Source organism: Astatotilapia calliptera, chromosome 12 (assembly GCF_900246225.1).
Source record: "Astatotilapia calliptera chromosome 12, fAstCal1.2, whole genome shotgun sequence".
In the NCBI taxonomy this organism is placed as follows: Eukaryota; Metazoa; Chordata; class Actinopteri; order Cichliformes; family Cichlidae; genus Astatotilapia; species Astatotilapia calliptera.
The window spans coordinates 37,771,254-37,789,808 of NC_039313.1; the positions used below are offsets into that span (position 1 = coordinate 37,771,254).

Consider the following 18,555-nt stretch of genomic DNA (forward strand, 5'->3'; position numbering starts at 1 on the left):
GCTTTAATACAGATCGTACTCGCTGTCAAATCTTGTTTATTTGTTTTTTTCTTTTTAATTTGTTGTTTTTTGTATTTTAATGTATTAGAATCTATTTTAATCTACTGATTTATTGATGTCTTTTTCTCTTTGTAAGGTGACCTTGGGGTTTTTGAAAGGCACCCTCAAATAAAATGTATTATTATTATTACCTAACACCACCTGTCACCATGATGGAGGAGGTGCAGCCACAGGACCTGGGAAAGCAGTAACTGAGTGGACCATGAACTCCTCTGTATAACAAAGTATTCTGTCCCACAGCCAAAGCTCGGACCAACCTAGGTCACCAACAGGACGACGATCCTGAGCTCAACAGCAAACCGACTGAAAAAAGTCAGGGTTTGGCAGCAGTCCAGACGTCAAGCTGACTGCAGACAGCTGTCCATAAATAAACACCTACAAACCTCCAACAACTCACTGGAGGTTGTATTCAGGAAAAGGGAAAGGTGCACTTTTTTCTATAAAACTGGATGTCAAACAGAAAACAAACTAACAAATAAAGTGAGCTGAATCAAAAAGTCGAAAACTAAAGTGTGGATGTTGAAATGCCTTTACTCTGTATCTGAATTCCTGCAGTCACACTGTCACTGTCGCACACACAAACACAACACAGCAATCACACAGAGCACAGTGTCAAGTCTGACTGGTTCAGCCAGAGCTGTCCTAGCTGCCACACCCAGAGCCAGTCATGCACACAGGACAGGTTGTATTTTCAGATACATACTCTGCAGGAAAAGGCAGTGAACAGAGATCCAGCTGTCTGAAACTGGCTCTGATTCGCAGTGACCCCAATACTAAGGTCACTGAAACGACCTGTAGCAGCTGGGGCCAATGATCAAACCTGCACATGCCACTTGGCCAGAGATCTGCAGAATATGAAGAAACACCTTCAACTTTGATGTTCCACAAAGTATTTCCAAATAGTTTTTGCTTTATAAAAGGGAACATTGTGCTGCTAACAGAGGTCACTCCCCTAACACCCAAGCGTGGCTGCTATGAGTCAAAGCTAAGATTTCCCAGCACTTTAAATAACTTGTGGGTGTGCCAGGCCTGCAGGTGTGCTGCTGATGTTTATATGAAAGAAAGAAATGAGAAACCTGACCAGGACACCCCGCTTTTACACAGGCCCGTGCTGCAGTGGCCATTCTGCAGCTGGCACTGAGCTTTGATACAGCAGCTGGTCTGCTGCATACCTGAGGCAGCCGTGCTGGTGTTACAGGTGCAGCACACAAACTGCTGATTACTCCCAACTGAAACTTTGAAACGGACGCGCCTCGTTTTACTGTAGAATTCATTCACTTTTTCAGTGGAACACACAACGTGTTTGCGTGGGTGTGAGAGGGGAAGGCTATGAAGGCGGGGCCTCGCTCTTTGGACCCTCCCACCCCTGGCTGCTGACAGGTAGAAGGTCAGGCTGGAAGCGCTGACTTCATTGGCTCTGGTACTCTGAGCTGGGACGGCACGCTCTGATAGTGAGAAGGGCGCGTGGACATATCTGACTTTGACACACAGCGACGCAGCGAGCGCGCGCAGCCGAGACTCACCTGTACTGCTGGGTCTGTTTCTGTGGAAAGCCGCTGACAGGTGACCTTCATCATGCTGAAGAAAAAGACCAAGTCCACCACGATAACGCAGCCGAAACAGACGTAAGTAGGAGCTTGTTCCTCTGCGCTCGAGCCGTTCAGAGCGGCTCGCGAGCTTCATCTGTCCTAACTTGTAGTGATTTCTACACGATCAGCGGACTCACGCCACATCTCAGACAAAAGGATGGTTAAATGATCACACCGGGGTGAGCCCGGCTGTGCTGAAGCTCGGAGTTTATATGCGCGTATCGTATTACTTGTTTGTGCACACAGAGCGGTCTTAGCGCAGCGCTGTGCGCTAAACCAGCAGCAGATGGAAAGAACGCGGAGCTGTCCGTCCAGGCGCTTTAACACAGGCTCGGATCATTGTGTCCTGATGGATCGCGGGATGTAAACGTTCTGGTGGTGTCTGTATGAGCTACAGTCAGACGGGCAGGGCCGAAACTCGGCGTTAGACTACATAGTTTGTGCATTAACTGGAGAGTGGGTGTGGCCGATAAGCCCTGGTTAGTTTGCGGTAACTGGTTCGATAAGTTTTCTGCTGCCCTCCTTAGAAACACAATGTGAGAGGAATTCCTTGCAGCCTCGCCCATAATGTCACTGCACCAGGGCCAGTCACTTCAGCTGTTGTACTGGCGTGGTCCAGGGTACATGCCGTGGTGAAAGTGAGAAAGTGAGCGTGTTAAATCATTACAGAGCGCTGGCTTAGAAACAGCACAGCCAAGCAGCAGGTATCGGTGAGAGATGTTTGTCCTGCTGCCACACCTGCGCCAACAGCAAAGGAGTCTTTGTTTTGGTGTTGTGGCGTCATGTTCGTGTGAAGCATGTGTTTACACCAGCACAGTGATTCGTCCGTCTTAGTGCATATCGTTCATTATAGTCACTCGTGCCCTGTGATAACCACCAACAGATTGCAATGGAATCTGAGTAATGCAGCTCCACCCCTCTTCATGCTGCTCTTCTTGTTCAGGTGTAGGTGTGCGTGTGTGAAGGATGAGCCAGGTTTTAAGCCAAAGCCCAGCAAACAGAGACGACTGTAAAGGCGAGGCGGCGGAGCTGGGGCTCAGACCACCGACCTTCCAGTTGGTTAACAACATGCTCAGCACATCTCAGTGTACACACAGAGAGGAAAGGGCTCGGGGTTTGCAGCGATGCTTTAGTGTTAGCAGCAGGCTTCCACACCCTGTGTGACCTAATGCTGGAGCGTTCTGGTTCTGATTTAACCAGCTCCCTGTGGAAACACGTGAGTTGTGTTTGTTGAGCGCCAGATCCTTTTCAGAACTAACACAGCCTCAGTGAGAACACTGTGTTAAAGCCAGCGACCTCCCCAGGACCCAGAAACACACAAAACAAAGCAGAGCAGCTTAAACTGTTGGAGCATTGCAGATCAGCACAGCACTGCTTCTTGTTTGGTGATCTGACACTGTGCACTCTTTGGTGACCACAGCAGGGTGAGCTCACATCTGTTCTGGATTCACAATGAAAACAACGCTCCACTTTTACACAAGTTTTATGCAACAAGTGGTGCCAATCATGCAGGAGCACAGTACAGACAGTACAGGCGTTCATGTTCCTGTGTTCTCACGTATTTGGTGTTGTGATGTTTAGAAGACGAGTGTGTAAAGTTGTAGATGAGACGTCTTCTTCATGTTTGTCACTACAGTCAGAAATCCCCCTCAGTCTGTTGGGTGTTGTTTTGGATGAGCTTGCCCAGAACAGCTCGACAGTGCGCACCAGTTCAGACTTGTTTGTGTTAAAGTAAAAATCAGCTCAGGTTTGAAAGTACTGCATCGAGCATTATGTAACGTGTGCGTGTGTGTGTAACAAAAACTCGCTGGGCTAGTTTCCCCCATTTTAGGGAATATGTCAGCTACCTAATGGCAACTTATCCACTGAGATCGGAGATTCACAGCATTCACAGTCAGACTCATGAGCTCTGATGTTATCAATCAACACACTTTATTAATCCCTCAGGAAACGATGTGACTATAGTTGCTCCAAGACAACAGCAGTAACAGACTGGACTAAATTAAATAATCCAACTTATTACAAAGTTACAAGTATGAGAAGTGGCTCTAATATATGAACAAACGGCTCAATTATAAGCATCCAGAGTATTGAAGAGATTAACTTTATACGACTGACGTTTTACTCTGAACTGTAAAACTTTCTTATTTTGGTGTTTTCACCGTAGACGATGTACAAACAGGTGTAACTATCGCACTGTGTGCTACAGTGATGGATGCCTCAGATGGAGGAGCTGTGCAGGGAGATGACCACAGGACTGATTTCCTGTGTTGTTCAGTGGTGGCTAACGTTTGCGCCGTACTGTAGTGAGTTGTGCTCATTTTCACCCAAATTGTCACCGGTCATTGATTGCTGTCTGACACCAGGTGTGATGGAAACATGCAGTGAGATGATGACTCGTTATCACTCTGTGTAATGAACAGCACAGGTACTGTACAGAGTACTCGCTGCTTTCCACTTAAATCCACAATTAAATCTATCGAGAAGGTCAGCTGGGTCCTGGATCACCTGTACGAGTAACACGATGTCAGTTTCTGTACAAACATGTCGCTGTTGAAACTAACAGTGCACAGCAAAGAAGTCCAGTACATTTATCCTGCATTTGTTGCCCCATTCAGAACTCTGACACTGACTACATTTGAACTCTTTACATGCCTTGGCACTCTTTGCTACTCGTGATGGGTTCCCAGTTTGTCAGATCTGCTGGTTTAGTTTTAAACCACGTGCTCTGCACTTCTCTGATGCCTCGTTAAAGTACTAACCCTGGAGTAGTACTTTAGTGATGGGGCTTGCAGTGCTGAACACTGACTGATCAGTTCTTGGTGTTTTGTATTTCTGAAAGCGTCGAGCTGCTGTTCTGCGGCTCATAATCGAAGGGGTTGAGCTTGTTACGAAGCCGCTATTTTCAGCTTCTGCAATTATGATATATGTTCCATCGAGTGTTACAGAGTTGCTTCACAGGGATCCAGAAAAGCCTGTGTGTGACGTCATTAAGGATGTCTCTGTGTGTCGTCTCTCAGTGCTCCCAGCACAGAACTCGCCACACTGATCGAGAAGCTGCAGAAGAATGCTGACAAAGTGGAGAAGAATATCTACGATGTGGAGCAGAACCTCAACAAGGTAGAGTGCTGCAGCAACGCTCATGTCTCCAGTCAGTCCAATCAGCTTCATGTGTGCTGTCAGCTATAATTACATATGTATCAGCCTCTTTGAGAAATAGACCACAGCTTATTTCAACATGGAGCATGTTAGCCGTCATATAAAAACCACCGCAGCCACACGTTAGTGCCCATCTGAGCTCAGAGCCACAGCACTGTCATGATACACTTTCAGCTTCTGTCTATTCAGCTGAAAGGCTGGCAGTGTTTGGCTAACTCCACATGACTGACTCTTTCCTCACAGGATGTGAGCAAGATCAATGAGGGGAAGCAGCCCCTGTATCAAGAAGACACCAACAAGAGACTCCTCAATTCTCTGGAGCTGCTGAGTGGCCTGGATGAAGACGTCGTCAACGCCAGACGCCTTCAGCATCCGCAGGCTGAGATGATCGCACAGGAGTGAGTGAACGCTATTTCACGCTACGCAAACCACCTTAGTTGTGCCTGCTAGTGCATGATGCACACAAAAGCTTAATGTTAAGTCATGAATATTCACGAAGACCTGAGGAAGACCTGGTTACTGTTACCTGCTGGCTCTGTTACCTAAAATGTTGTGTTCGCGTTTCTGTGTGTATTCAGCATGAAGCAACTGCGTGACAGAGTGACGAAGCTGAAAGAGGAGCACGGCCACATCTACCACCTGGTCCGCACTGAGGGCAAGCCCAGCATCAACTGGGGCAACATGATGGATGAAAAGCTGGTAAACAAAAACCCAGCAAACATGAATTCAAGCCACAGTGTGCAGCACTCGCTGCTAGGTCCAGCACGGTGTTACAGAGGAACGCCTCGTTAGGTCTTTATGTCAGTGCAACAACTGAGAAACTTTCAGTTACTGAGGGAACACAAGCACGCCTTAGCTGTGTGTGCACATGGTGCTTACATGCAGCAGGTGGCTCGCACGCTGCAGATCACTGTCACTGTGGGTTAGCAGGAGTCCTGCTTAAACAATGGAGTCAGGTATTTGTTTGTACAGTGCACAGGTGAACACAATAAAAGTATTCCATGTCTGCATGGCAGAAATTTCACATCACATGTCTGCAGAGGGTGTTAGACATAGGTCACTTTTTAGACGTTTCATTTCAGAAAAGTGGAATTCATTCATGATGCACACCATGTGTCTCTGCTCAGGACAACCTGCAAAACAAGGGCTTTGGCCAGGACCTGCCCTCTGTGGAGAACGAGGTGGAGGAACACAACATCTTCCACAGTGAGGTGGAGGCTCTGGCTCCTCACATCTCTGCCAGTGGAGACAAGGTGACATGATGTCAGAATCAAAGGTTTGCACAGTTGGACGTCCTGCGTCGGTTCCTCGCTGACCCTCTGTGTGTCTGCTCTGCTTTGTTCTGCAGGAATACGTCAGCAGCCTTCAGTCAAAGTACAACAAACTGCTGGTAAGTGTTCGTTTCTGTGTGTATGATATATGTGCGCTTTTGTGTAGTTTCACTGTGATCCATGGTGAGTGCGGTGTATGCACACAGCATCCAGCCGGCTGACAGTAGGGCTGGGTATCGTCACTGATTTCTAGAATCGATTCGATTCGGGAAGATTTTGCCTCAGACAGTCAGAAATATTATAATTCTGATCACTTATCAGTACATATCTATATTTTTATATCTATAAAAAGAAACCTGACACTTGTGAGACTTTATCAGAGGTGTGAGCATCACAGCAGAGGCCTTTGTGTCAAAGTAACTGAGGATGAAACGCAGAACAACATGAAGGCATTTTTCCTGGTCTGTGTTTTTATAGCAGATGACCTTAAAAATATTGTGCAGTCAAAAACAAAGCGAAGCAGAGCAAAGTAACAGAGGTTTGATTGGAGACATCGCAAAGCATTTTGCAGTTTTGCATAATTTTAAAAAGTTTTAATTTGTTCAGTATTGAACAGCAGAAATGAGGCTTTCTTGTCGGAAGTAAGAAAAAACAACAACAACAAAAAGCAGCTGCCAACACCAGCAAAACAGCAAAGGTCAGAGTGAATTGGTAAATAAATGGTAAATGGCCTGTATTTATATAGCGCTTTACTAGTCCTTAAGGACCCCAAAGCGCTTTACATATCCAGTCATCCACACATCCACACACTGGTGATGGCAGCTACATTGTAGCCACAGCCACCCTGGGGTGCACTGACAGAGGCGAGGCTGCCGGACACTGGCGCCACCGGGCCCTCTGACCACCACCAGTAGGCAACGGGTGAAGTGTCTTGCCCAAGGACACAACGACCGAGACTGTCCAAGCCGGGGCTCGAACCGGCAACCTTCCGATTACAAGGCGAACTCCCAACTCTTGAGCCACGATCGCCCTCATGACGACGTTTATGTGAAGCGTAGTTTGGATCTTCGGTCAATATTGTTTGGAGAGAGATAAACTAACTGCTTCAGAATCAGCGCAAAAACGACGTAAACACAAAACGCCGATGCTTCAGAGTCAGCGAGCTGTCGGCTTTCAGCCCCGACGGCGTGTCCCTGTGCGTGCCGTCGGGTGAGAAAGTCACATCTCACTGATTCTGATGCGTCGGCGTTTTGTGTTTACGTCTTTGTGCAGAAGCCGTGTTCCTGCTCTCATTTACTGTTTTGTTGGTGGTTGTTGAAATTTGGTGAGGTTTAACCTGAGATTCTGGCATTTTGGGCAAAATAAATTTATATTAAAAAATCGATTCAGGATTTTAATGACTCAATATCACGTTATCCAGACCAGAATCGATTTTACTCGATAAATCGATAATCAAAACCCAGCCCTAGCTGACAGTAGTGCTGCTGACACACCAGCCGGTTCTCCACTGAAGTGTTTTATCTTTAGCAAAAACATGAATTTGTTAACAACTCAAGAACTTGATTTTACTACATGAAATCTTTTCAGCACCTAGTTTTTGAAAAGATTAATAACAAGTAAACTCTGACTGTAGCACAAGTTGTTATCATTCATACAGGCTGGAAAGGCCACTTACAAAATCAAGCTCATCAGATTCATGCTAATTATATTAAAACACAGAATCATATCGTTTGAATTCAAACGCAAACAAAACTTTCCTTGACTCGTCCAGGCGCTTGTAAAAACCTCAAATAAAGCTGTTGGTGACTAAGCTTCCTGTTCCTTCGGCTAGGCTAACTCCAGCGCTCGACAGCGCAACCTGATGAGCCTGCGAGACTACATGCAGCGCTGCACCAACGAGCTGTACTGGATGGACCAGCAGGCAGAGGAGAGGATCAAATACGACTGGAGTGACAACAACCTGGACTACCCTGCCCGGCAGAGGCAGTACGAGGTAGCTGTGGAATTCACACACGTGCACGGCGAGTGAAACAAGCTCAGCTCGCTCAGCAAATTTGTCTCAACCAACAGAATTTCATCAGTAAATGTCTGGAGTCCAAGGAGGGCACTATCACCAAGCTGAACGATGATGGAGAAAAGCTGATTGCCTCCGACCATCCAGGGAAGAATGTTATGGAGGTACCCACCATCCGCACACTTTGACTCTTTCATAGTGCGTTTCTGCCTGGGCCCTGGGTCCACGGGAGTCTGCGGTAGAGCAGGGTCATGTTTTAAAGACAGCGGGGCTTCAAGGCGCTTTTCAGTCCTCACACAGCAGACGGATGATGCGCTTCTCGTTTTGTCTAAAAACACTGTTTGTGGGTTGGACCCAGTTGGCATACGAGCAGCTCAGGCAACAAATGAGCTGCTTCCACTTGTTATCTCACAGTCTGTTATGGGCAACGTAAGACGTTCATCCTTCAGATGGATGTAAAAAGGGGGGAAGAAGCCATACTGGTGCTTCTTATTGTCTCATTATTAACTCTGTTGCCGCACATCTCTATAATGTTACGCATAAACCACGTTGTTGTCAGGCTCATATGGAAGCAGTCCACGCTGACTGGAAGGAACACCTGAACCTGCTCATCTGTGAGGAGAACCACCTCAAACACATGGATGAGTACCACAAGGTCAGTGTGACAGGTGACATGCACAGAGACGCATTTAAAGAGTGAAGCTCATCTGTACGTGTGTGTCTGCATGCAGTTCCACAAGGAGGCGCGCGACACTCAGGACCTGCTGAAGCGTCTGGACACGGAGATCAGCCAGAAGTACAACCCCGAGTTCAAAGACATGTATCAGATGGAGGGCCTGATCAGGGAGCTGGACGTGAGTTCTTTTATCTGCACATAGACCGTAGCTGATAGCATCACTGACTGCGTACGGTGACGACACGCTTGTGCGTTTCTTGTGTGCAGGATGAAGCCAAGGCCATCGAGAACTTTGACGAGCGGGTTAAGGCTCTTCAGAAGCGCAGCCTTCAGGTGTTGCCTCTGAAGTACCGCAGGGAAACACCCCAGAAGCTGATCCCTGTCGAGGCTCTGTGCGAATTTGACACCGATGACGTACGTACTGCGTCCTTCACACGTAATACTGAGACGATAGCGGCGTGATCCAGTGACGCGTTCTAACTGTTTCCCCGTGTAGGGTCAGATCGTGCGGGGGGAGAGGTACACTCTCCTGCGGCAAAATGGTTCCAAATGGGACGTGAAGGATGCGGCCGGACACAAGATCACTGCCCCGGGCATCTGCTTCATGTTCCCCCCCACCGACCCGGAGGCTGTGGCCATCGCCGACAAGTGAGTGTGTACAAAGGGCTTTCTAAACTCCTTCGGCCGATGAGGGCATCTACAGCTGTAACAGTATGTCGTGTGTGTGCTGCAGCCTGACCGGACAGCAGAAAGCTATCAAACAGAAGATGGCAGCCACCAAGGGAAGTCTGCAGAAACGCTTGGACGAGCTGAAGAAGACGAGCGGAACTGCAACCGCTACAGGTACGCATGACGCACAATAATATATTAGCACCACAATTAGCCAAGTTAGTTGGTTATGACAGACCAGCTGATTTCTAGTATAACCTTCCAGTGTGCTGGTGCCTCTGACTCACACTGTTTGCTGCCAGTACACTCAAATATATGCAACTGCTCTGCCTTCCCTCCAGGTGAAAGGCTGCCCTGGTTCTTAGAGTTAATGACGTTGCTCTGTTTGTCACAATAATCCTCACACTAGGAAACTCGCATAACCGCAACATGCTCTGTTTTTCTCATCTATTCAAGCAACTATGTTAGTGAAACCTTCACCAAAAATATGTTGAGTTTTTCTCAAATAATAAGATGACGTTGAGCCTTTGTTTCTTCATAATTAGGACATAGGATCATGAGGAACGTGCAAACAGACAGTTTGTAGAAATATTTGGTGTGAGCACCGCTGAGCACAGCCTGAACTCTCAGCTTTCTATCCAAGCATCTTCAGGAACACTTCTCCAGGCTTCCTCAAGCTGTTCTCTCTCCTCTCTACATACAATAATAATTTAATCACTGCACTAGAGCTGACTGATGTTTCAGTCCAGTTCTCTGCAAATTTGGATGATTTCTTGCTCAGAACACCAGGACAGAGTGGGGCAATCCAGATGTGGTTTACCGTCTGCTTTTGTGTTCGCCTTGTTTCTTCTATGACACATTTGTTTTTCTCACACACAGTAAATCTGAGCAGGCTACATACAAAAAGGACACACACAGAATAGACATGTTGCCTTCATGACACAGTGATATAAACTGTTGTTTCTGCCACTTCTTTTCCATCTGTTAGTCGAAACTTTGGGTTCTTGAGTTACTCAGAAGTAACTCAAAACTTCAAGTTGCTCATTAAGTTGAAATTTTGAGTTTCATAACCATGAAGCATGAAAAGAAGCTACTATAAATCTAAACGTGCTGCTGGCTGGAAGATTTCAGATCAAGTGTGCGTGTGATGAATATGTTTCCTGCCCTCTCACACTGCTGCATGTAGCCTCAGACAAACAGGAACAGCAATGCCGCCAGCTGATGGCTGGTCTGGATAAGGTTGTCAGTGACCTGGACAAACAGGAGAAATCCATCTATGCTCGAGTGCGCCCTCCGCTGGAACAGAACAGGACACTGCAGGACAGTACTGACCGCCTGCAGGACATGAAAGTAAGAACGTCGGCTTTGTTCTTTGGTTTGATATTAAAGCTGCTTCTCTCTGCTCGGTTTAGCCCACCAAGCAAAGAGTGTGTTTTTGCACTGTGCAACTCACCAGTACACGTTTCTCTCCAGGACATTGCTGCTGCTGTCAGAAGGATTGAACCAGAGAAGTCTTCTAAAGTGCAGGAAGCACAGAGCTTCTTGGTCTCAAACCCAAATTGTGCCAGCACATCTCAACTTCACAGCAAGGTGGATGAGGCCAACAAGAAGTACACCAAGGTGGAGCAGCTTCTTCAGTGCTCTCAGGAGAAGTATGTGACCTGGTTATTGCTTTCAAAGTGCCATCAGTGCAGCAGCATGCCTCTGCTTTTTCTGTTTTCAGTGTGCTCAGTGACAGGCATTTTTGAACTTTGCTTTAGGCTGAAGAATTCCAACCAGCTGGAGTCATCTCTGCAAAATGGAAAAACCTTACTCTCCACCTACGAGAACAAGCTGGCCAGGGAGGAGGTTGCTCCTGCTGACGTCTCTTCAATGGAGAAAACCCAGCGGGAACTTGCAGTAAGATGGTCTTATATCAGAACAGAATTTATTCACTTTTATATGAACTGAACTGAAAATTGTTGTTACTGTTTCAGTTTATGTTCCTTCATGTCCAAACTGCCACACGTTCACAGACAGGTGACGTGACTGTTTACTGTAGGTTGTCTCAAGCAGTTTGTCTTTTGCTGCCCTGGCAGGATATCGGAGCGGACCTGCGGTCACAGAGGACACTGGTCTCTGACACAGAGCAGAACCTGCGTCTGGCCAAGAGCAGCTGTGAGAACATGGCCAACAAGTTCCAAGAGCACTGCCCTGACATCGAGAGGCAGGAAGCTGATGTCCAGAAACTCAACAAGAGATACAACAACCTCAACCAGCAGACTGACTCGAGGTAAGTTGGGCAGGAAAGCACGTCAGTAATATGTAAAGCAAATACAGCGCAGGACGTCATCGACAGCCAGAAATGTCTAGCACAACATCACCTGCCCAAGGTGCATGGAGATAGCGTGAAGAAGCACTACAGAACAACTGTATTACCTGACCGACGCTCTGGCTTGTGACCATCAGGGTCCCTGAAGCACAGACGGTCATTTCATATGTAAAGACAATCTCTGATGATATGTTTTGGTTTGTTTGTGCAGGGCTCAAAGCTTGCAGAGAGCCAAGATGGCGTACAAAAACTACCGCAATGATTATGACAATTTGAACAGCTGGCTCTCTCGTGTTCCAAATTACGAGCCCCGTGACACTGATGACCCAAAACAAGTGGAAACGAAGCTGAGAAATCAGAGGGTATGAATGCTGAGCAATAACTCTGCATATTTCTCGTTACACATGAATGTTAGTGGCACTTAACTCTGCTCTTTTCTACAGAACCTGTTATCTGATATAGCGAGAAAGGAGTCTGATTTAAACAATGTCTCCAAAAATGCCCAGCTGTACCAGCAAGCTGTCAAAGTCAGTTTTTCTCCATTGATTTTTTTTTTTCTTTATCATATGATCTTTTAGAAAAGTTAAAGGTTTGATGTTGGTTTACTGATTTACTCTTCAGGACTATGAGACTGAAGCTGAGAAGTTCAAATCTATCCTTGATCTTGAGGATGGACTTGTACCTCAGACATACAAGAGGAGCAGATTGGAATCACCTGCAGCAATAGTCAAGGCAGAGGTAAGGCACAGCATGCACGGTGAAGTGAAAATACACAGCACAGTTTAAACTTGTGTTGCTAACTGCTATGACCAACACAAGTCTTCTAGCTCAGAGCTCATTTTCAGCTGGGATACAAATTAAAACAATGAATAACCAAAAGCAAGAGAACCTGATATATCCTGAAAGAATCGTGACCTCAGAAATGTTCCAGTCTTTTATTGGATGCATTTCAAACTACAGTTTTCTCTGGTACTCTCAAACAAGCGCTGAGATTACCCTGATGACGCAGTTATCGGGTTGTTTAGACAAGCTGAGTTCGGACACAAACATGGTCAAAACAACAGTTAGTGGGGATAGGTTAACTGATTAATCCAAATTGTCCATCGGTGTGAATGCGGGACTGAATGGTTGTCTGCCTCTATGTGTTAGCCCTGCGACAGACTGGCGACCTGTCCAGGGTGTACCCCGCCTCTCGCCCAATGACAGCTGGGATAGGCTCCAGCAGCCCCCACGACCCTGAAAAGGATAAGTGGAAGCGAATGGATGGATGGCATCACAAAACAAGGAGCTGGTGATAGACTTGCAGTTGTGCAGCACCTGTGACGATGCTAAAGCAGCTTAAATAATGTGCCCTGTAATAAATTTGAATTGAATCCCAGCCTACAGCATGAGCTGAGCTGTAGGCCTGCATTAAGATCAGCTGATCTGCTGGCATTGTGTTATTAAATACTAGAAAACACAGATTTACCAATAACAAACACTACACAGTAGCCTGCACAATCCGAAATGTTCAGGATTAGAGAACGGTAAGATGGGTACGATTAACATCAAAGTGTTCCACTTACCTGGATTATATCCATCCATCTATTCTCCTCTGTTAGGGTCGTGGGAGGTTGGAGCCTGTCCCAGCTACCATAGGGCGAGAGGCAGGGTACACCCTGGACAGGTCGCCGGTCTATCACAGGGCTAACACACAGAGACAGACAACCATTCACACTCACATTCACACCTACGGGCAATTTAGAATTACCAATTAACCAAACCCCACTAACTGCATGTTTTTGGACTGTGGGAGCACCCTTATCTTTATAGGCTACTCTGTAGTGTCTGTAATTAGTAATGTTTTCTGGTAAAGGTTATTTAGGGCGGGGGGGGGGTGTGTATTTACAGTGGGAGCCAAGATGTTTTACACTGGGACTTGAATGCATTTTCCATTTGTGGATCTGGCAGCGTTCAACTTGTCTCAAAACCCCAAGTTGGCATGCGATGTGATCTGTGTACGCATAGCAAGGTTATCGAAAAGTAAAATCATCTGATTCAAGACGCTAAATGATCTGAATGTTTTTGTTTGTATGTACGCATTTGTAAAATTGTTCGATGTTTGGTCAAACGTAGCACACTCATGCGAGTCCTCAAAAGGTTCACAAAATTATTGTACACATTTGCAACCCCTTTGAGGAACATTTCTCTCCGTGTAGACAGTATTGCCATTGCTGCTGTGACATCCATTGGTTTCCTCAAGATGAATTTTTTCACTATTGCCATCTTGGTTTAAAAAAAAAAAAAAAAAAAAAAGACAGATGTGATAAGGAGGGTCATGTCTGACTGAGAATCCATTTCCTCATTGACATGTCAATCACAAGCTGTACAGATAATCATCCATTCTGAAATGCGGTGTGGCCAATATTTACGCACAAATATAAATTGTTGAGGCACTTTGACACCGGCCAGAAGCAACATCAATATTTATACTGTCTATGGGCAAAAGGTATCTACAGGAAAAGAGATGCTTCTTGACACAAACAGACTCGTGCAAATTAACAACCACAATCCTCAGCTTAAGGGCATAAGCCAAAAACCCCTACAGAAGTTACTGTATATGATTTTCATTACATGTTATTTTATCGTTTGCAGGAAGCAGCTATTGAGGCAAAGTTTACTGAGGTGAATGCTGTAAATAAGCAAAGACTGCAGAATCTGGAGTTTGCCAACAGTCTTCTGAGCCAGGTAAACTATTTTACATATCATTGCTACATAAACATAAAAACTACAGTAATAATAATGATTATTTTCTTTCTATAGCAATCTGAGACTATCCAAGTTACAAATGTCAAGTCGGTCCAAGCCAATGCCCCTGGTGAAGAGCCGTGGAGAATAAGAAAACAGCTAGACGATGAGATCCATAGGCGGGAGCAACTAGAAAAAGAAATAGAGACCATTCAGACTGACATTTATATGCTTGAAGGACAAAAGCCCCAGGATACAATTGTTAAGAAGGAGCTAATTAAAAAGGTTCCAGACCCCCAGCTGGATGAAGAAGTCTACAAAGTCCAGCAGAAGTTGTCAGAGGAGCGCCGCACTACCCATGTCCTGGAGAATGACCTTGAGGTACTAAAGTTGAAGCTGCGTGGCCTTGAGACAGAGGTCAAAGAAGGGGCACAGCAGTACACAGTGAAGGAGGTCTTGCGTATAGAAAGAGACCGTGGTCAGGAGGAGGCGGTCCGAAAGCTTCGGGAGGAGCTGGAAGAGCTAAAAAGGCAGAGGCTGATGAAAGACAACGAGCTCATTGAGATCCAAAAACATGTGACACTCCTGGCTGAGGAGAAGAACAAGGAACAGGAGGTAATCACTGAAGAGGAGGTGATCAAAGTCCAGAATGACCCCCAACTTGAAAGTGAGTACAGGGTGCTGCTTGACAGGAAAGAGAAGGAAATAGAAAGCAGAAGGCAGCTGGAGGATGAGTTGCAATTTCTTCAAGAAAAGCTTCGAAGACTGGAGAAGGAGAAATCAATGGCTGAGGAAAAGATTTCCATCAAGGAAGTGCTGAAAGTTGAGAAGGATACTGCCTTTGAGAGAGAGGTAGAAAACCTTAGGAGGCAGTTCGAAGATGAGAAGGCCAAAAGAAGATCATCACAGCGGGAAAAGACTGACCTCCAGAGGAAAATTGCAAGCCTGGAGGAGGAGAAGTCTAAGGTTGTGATTCAAGAGAAAGTACGAGAGATTGTCCGGCCCGATCCCAAGGCTGAGAATGAAGTGGCCAATCTCCGTCTTGAACTTGTAGAGCAACAGAGGCGGTATAAAGATGCAGAGCTCCAGTTGAGATCTCTGCAGGATGAGCTGACCATGCTCAAGAACAGAGGGCCTCAAGTGGAAGTTAAAGAGATCATCAAAGAAGTAATCAAATATAAGATAGATCCACAAACTGAAAGAGAGCTGGAGAGACTTCGCAATGAAATTGTAGATAAAAGCCACCAGACTGAGAAATCTGAGCTAGAAATCCGCCAGCTTCGAGATGAAATCGAAAGATGGAAGAATACCAAACCCCAAGTGCAGACCAAAGAGGTTGTCAATGAAGTGCTGCAGTACAGAGAAGATCCAAAGACTAAGGAAGAAATTGAAATGCTAAAGAGGAAGCTGGCTGATGAACAGCAGAAACGCCTGGACCTTGAGAGAGAACGGACAGAACAAGAAGAAAAAATTAGACTAAGAAAGATGGATTTGTCTCAGGTTCGTGAGAAGATTGTTCAGCAAGAAGTGGTCAAGATGGAAGAGGATCCTCTCCTTAAGTCAGAATGTCAAAGCTTCTTACAGAACATCAACAATGAGCAAAAACAGAAGGAGAGCCTAAAAACAGAGCTCTACCAATTGCAGAGACAGAAGACTGACCTGGACATGCAGCTGGAAGAACTGGAGCGTGAGCGCAGGGCAAGGCGTGATGCAGAACTAGAGATCCAGCGGCTTCGGGTTAGACTTAATGAGCTAGAGATCCGTGACAAAGAAAATCGTGAAAAGGTGACAGTCAAACAAAAGGTGGTTCTGCAGCAGGATCCTCAACAGGAGAAGGAACACTCCATTCTCAAACTACAACTTGATGAAGAGCGTCACAAACGCACCCTCCTTGAGAAAGAGTTGAATGTCCTTATTCAGCAGCAGATCACCCTGGAAAAGGTAGATGTGAAGGAAAGGGTTGTCCGCACTGAGAAAGTCCAAGTTGAACGGGATCCAGAGGCAGAGATTGAGATTGAGAACCTAAAGAGAACTCTGGAAGAGGAGAAAAGGAGAAGGCGAGAACTTGACCAAGAACTATCCACCCTCAATTCCAGGCTCTCTGATATGGAGTTTTCTAACACCAAGTCTACCAAAGAATTGGACTACATCCGTGATGAAAGTAGCCGATTGCAGCAGGAAAACCAAAGGCTGCAAAATGAGATTCGCAAGTTTCGGTCAGAGATTGAGATCACAAGCAAAGAGACTCGGCTAATTACAGAGTCTGCGCCAAGAGAGGATTCAAAGAACTTGGAGTTGAGGCTTGATTCATTACAGAAGGAATTGGCAGAGCTGAGGGCTGTAACAAACCAGAAGGATGAGGAGATAGAGAAGCTTAAAAAGAACCTGGCAGCTGTGAGGATGAAGAGGGAACAGAGGGAAAGCCATCTCCGCAGGTCTATTGTCGTCATCGACCCAGATACAGGCAAGGAGATGCGACCAGAGGAAGCCTACAAACTAGGGCTGATCGACTGGAAGATGTTTGTCAACCTGCAGAGCCAGGAGTGTGACTGGGAAGAGATCTCAGTCAAAGGGCCGCAGGGAGAATCCTCTGTGCTTCATGACAGAAAGTCAGGAAAAAAGTTTTCCATCGATGATGCACTGCGCCTTGGACACATCACAAATCGCCAGCTTCAGCAGTACTTAAATAAAGAAATCTCCATCCAGGAGTTTGGTGCATTGGTATCGGGCAAGAACAGGGGGCTTTAAAAGATACGCTTTTGATTTTCATTCTAAAAAAATCTGTTTTGACTGGTCTTCCTAGCTTTTAATATATACTTATATTCTCACTTTAATATTGTGGTGACCCTCAGTTACTATGTGTTTTACCTACGAGTCCCAACTACACCATGTATTAATTTTCTTATGCATATCTGGCATGAATACATGGACTCATATTACCATCATCACAGCCAGCCACATAAATTTTTGATGCTGAAAAGTTCGATCTTTAATTTCTTTAACTTGGTGGCAGGGTTAAGAATGTATCTTTGAAATATTGTCACTAAAACTCACAAGAGTACTAAGTGTTTCATTTATTTATGGGCTTTAAACAGGGTTGTCGGCTGTGTGCTTTCAATAAAAAATTCAAACAAAATGTAATGTCTTGTGGGGTATTTTATTGTGGAAAACGTATGGAATTTATGGTATCAATATTCAATTTTATTTATGTATCACTGAATTACAACAATTGCCTCGAGGCAGTTTATATTGTAAAAAGTAAAGACCCTACAATAATACAGGAAAAACAAACAACAATCGGATGCTCCCCCACCCCCTATGAGCAAGCACTTTGGTGACAGTGGGAAGGAAAAAACTCCCTTTTAACAGGAAGAAACCTCCAGCAGAACCAGGCTCAGGGAGGGGCGGGGCCATCTGCTGCATGCAATTGGAGAGGAGGGAGGAAGACAGAACAAAGACATGCTGTGGAAGCGACCCAGAGATTAATAATAACTAATAATTAAATGCAGAGAGGTGTATAAACATACAAGTTAATGGCATTACAGGAAGCTCCCAGCAGCCTACACCTATTACACTGTAAATATGGAAGGGAATCGTTACTAGTTAAGGTTAAAGGGATGGTTGCCTCAACAGAGCTCTAACTTTGTCAGCCTGTCTACAGTGCTGAAGAGAAACCTGGGGTTGTTCTTACTATGCAGGCTCCTTCTGCACCCTGCACAGTTATCCAAGGGGAGTGCAAAGAAGGAAGACAGTCCTGCGGCACTCATTACTGTGTCTAACAGGTTTGAGGTGCTAGGTCCAGAAGCCACAGGTCCCGAGGAAAGTCCCCGGTACCACCTCAGAGCCCATAAGATTTCACACATGACAGGTGACAGCTCTCATTACTGGTGACTCAAAAATGAGAAACGGTAAAACAAGCTCAGCATGTCAAAGATTCTTGGGCAAGATACGGAATTCAGAGCCACTCCTGATACGTTCATCGGAGTATGAATGTGTGAATGTTAGACAGAAAGATGTCCTTGAATGATGAATAAGACGTGTAAAGCAGGGGTGATTCTAGGATCAGAGGTTTGGGGGTG

General features: G+C 45.7%; 1 protein-coding gene across 1 annotated transcript; it reads left to right on the plus strand.

Annotated features, from left to right (window-relative positions):
- The first annotated feature begins 1,452 nt into the window (after positions 1 to 1,452).
- Positions 1,453 to 17,617, plus strand: ppl (periplakin). Its single transcript, XM_026186272.1, has 22 exons — positions 1,453 to 1,685; positions 4,670 to 4,769; positions 5,052 to 5,206; positions 5,387 to 5,507; positions 5,936 to 6,061; positions 6,157 to 6,198; positions 7,911 to 8,072; positions 8,150 to 8,257; positions 8,653 to 8,748; positions 8,825 to 8,947; positions 9,037 to 9,183; positions 9,266 to 9,417; positions 9,503 to 9,612; positions 10,625 to 10,788; positions 10,912 to 11,090; positions 11,199 to 11,337; positions 11,517 to 11,710; positions 11,961 to 12,111; positions 12,193 to 12,276; positions 12,371 to 12,487; positions 14,384 to 14,476; positions 14,552 to 17,617. Exons 1-22 carry the CDS (start codon positions 1,636 to 1,638, stop codon positions 17,222 to 17,224), a joined length of 5,286 nt encoding a protein of 1,761 aa, XP_026042057.1. The 5' UTR covers positions 1,453 to 1,635; the 3' UTR covers positions 17,225 to 17,617.
- Positions 17,618 to 18,555: the final 938 nt, after the last annotated feature.

What these genes read in the sequence shown, in the direction of transcription:
- ppl (XM_026186272.1), top strand. Translation starts at nt 1,636, where the DNA reads ATGCTGAAGAAAAAGACCAAGTCCACCACGATAACGCAGCCGAAACAG. An exon ending in CCCGGCAGAGGCAGTACGAG is followed by an intron (nt 8,073 to 8,149) that starts GTAGCTGTGGAA and finishes CTCAACCAACAG; the next exon opens with AATTTCATCAGTAAATGTCT. An exon ending in AAACCCAGCGGGAACTTGCA is followed by an intron (nt 11,338 to 11,516) that starts GTAAGATGGTCT and finishes CTGCCCTGGCAG; the next exon opens with GATATCGGAGCGGACCTGCG.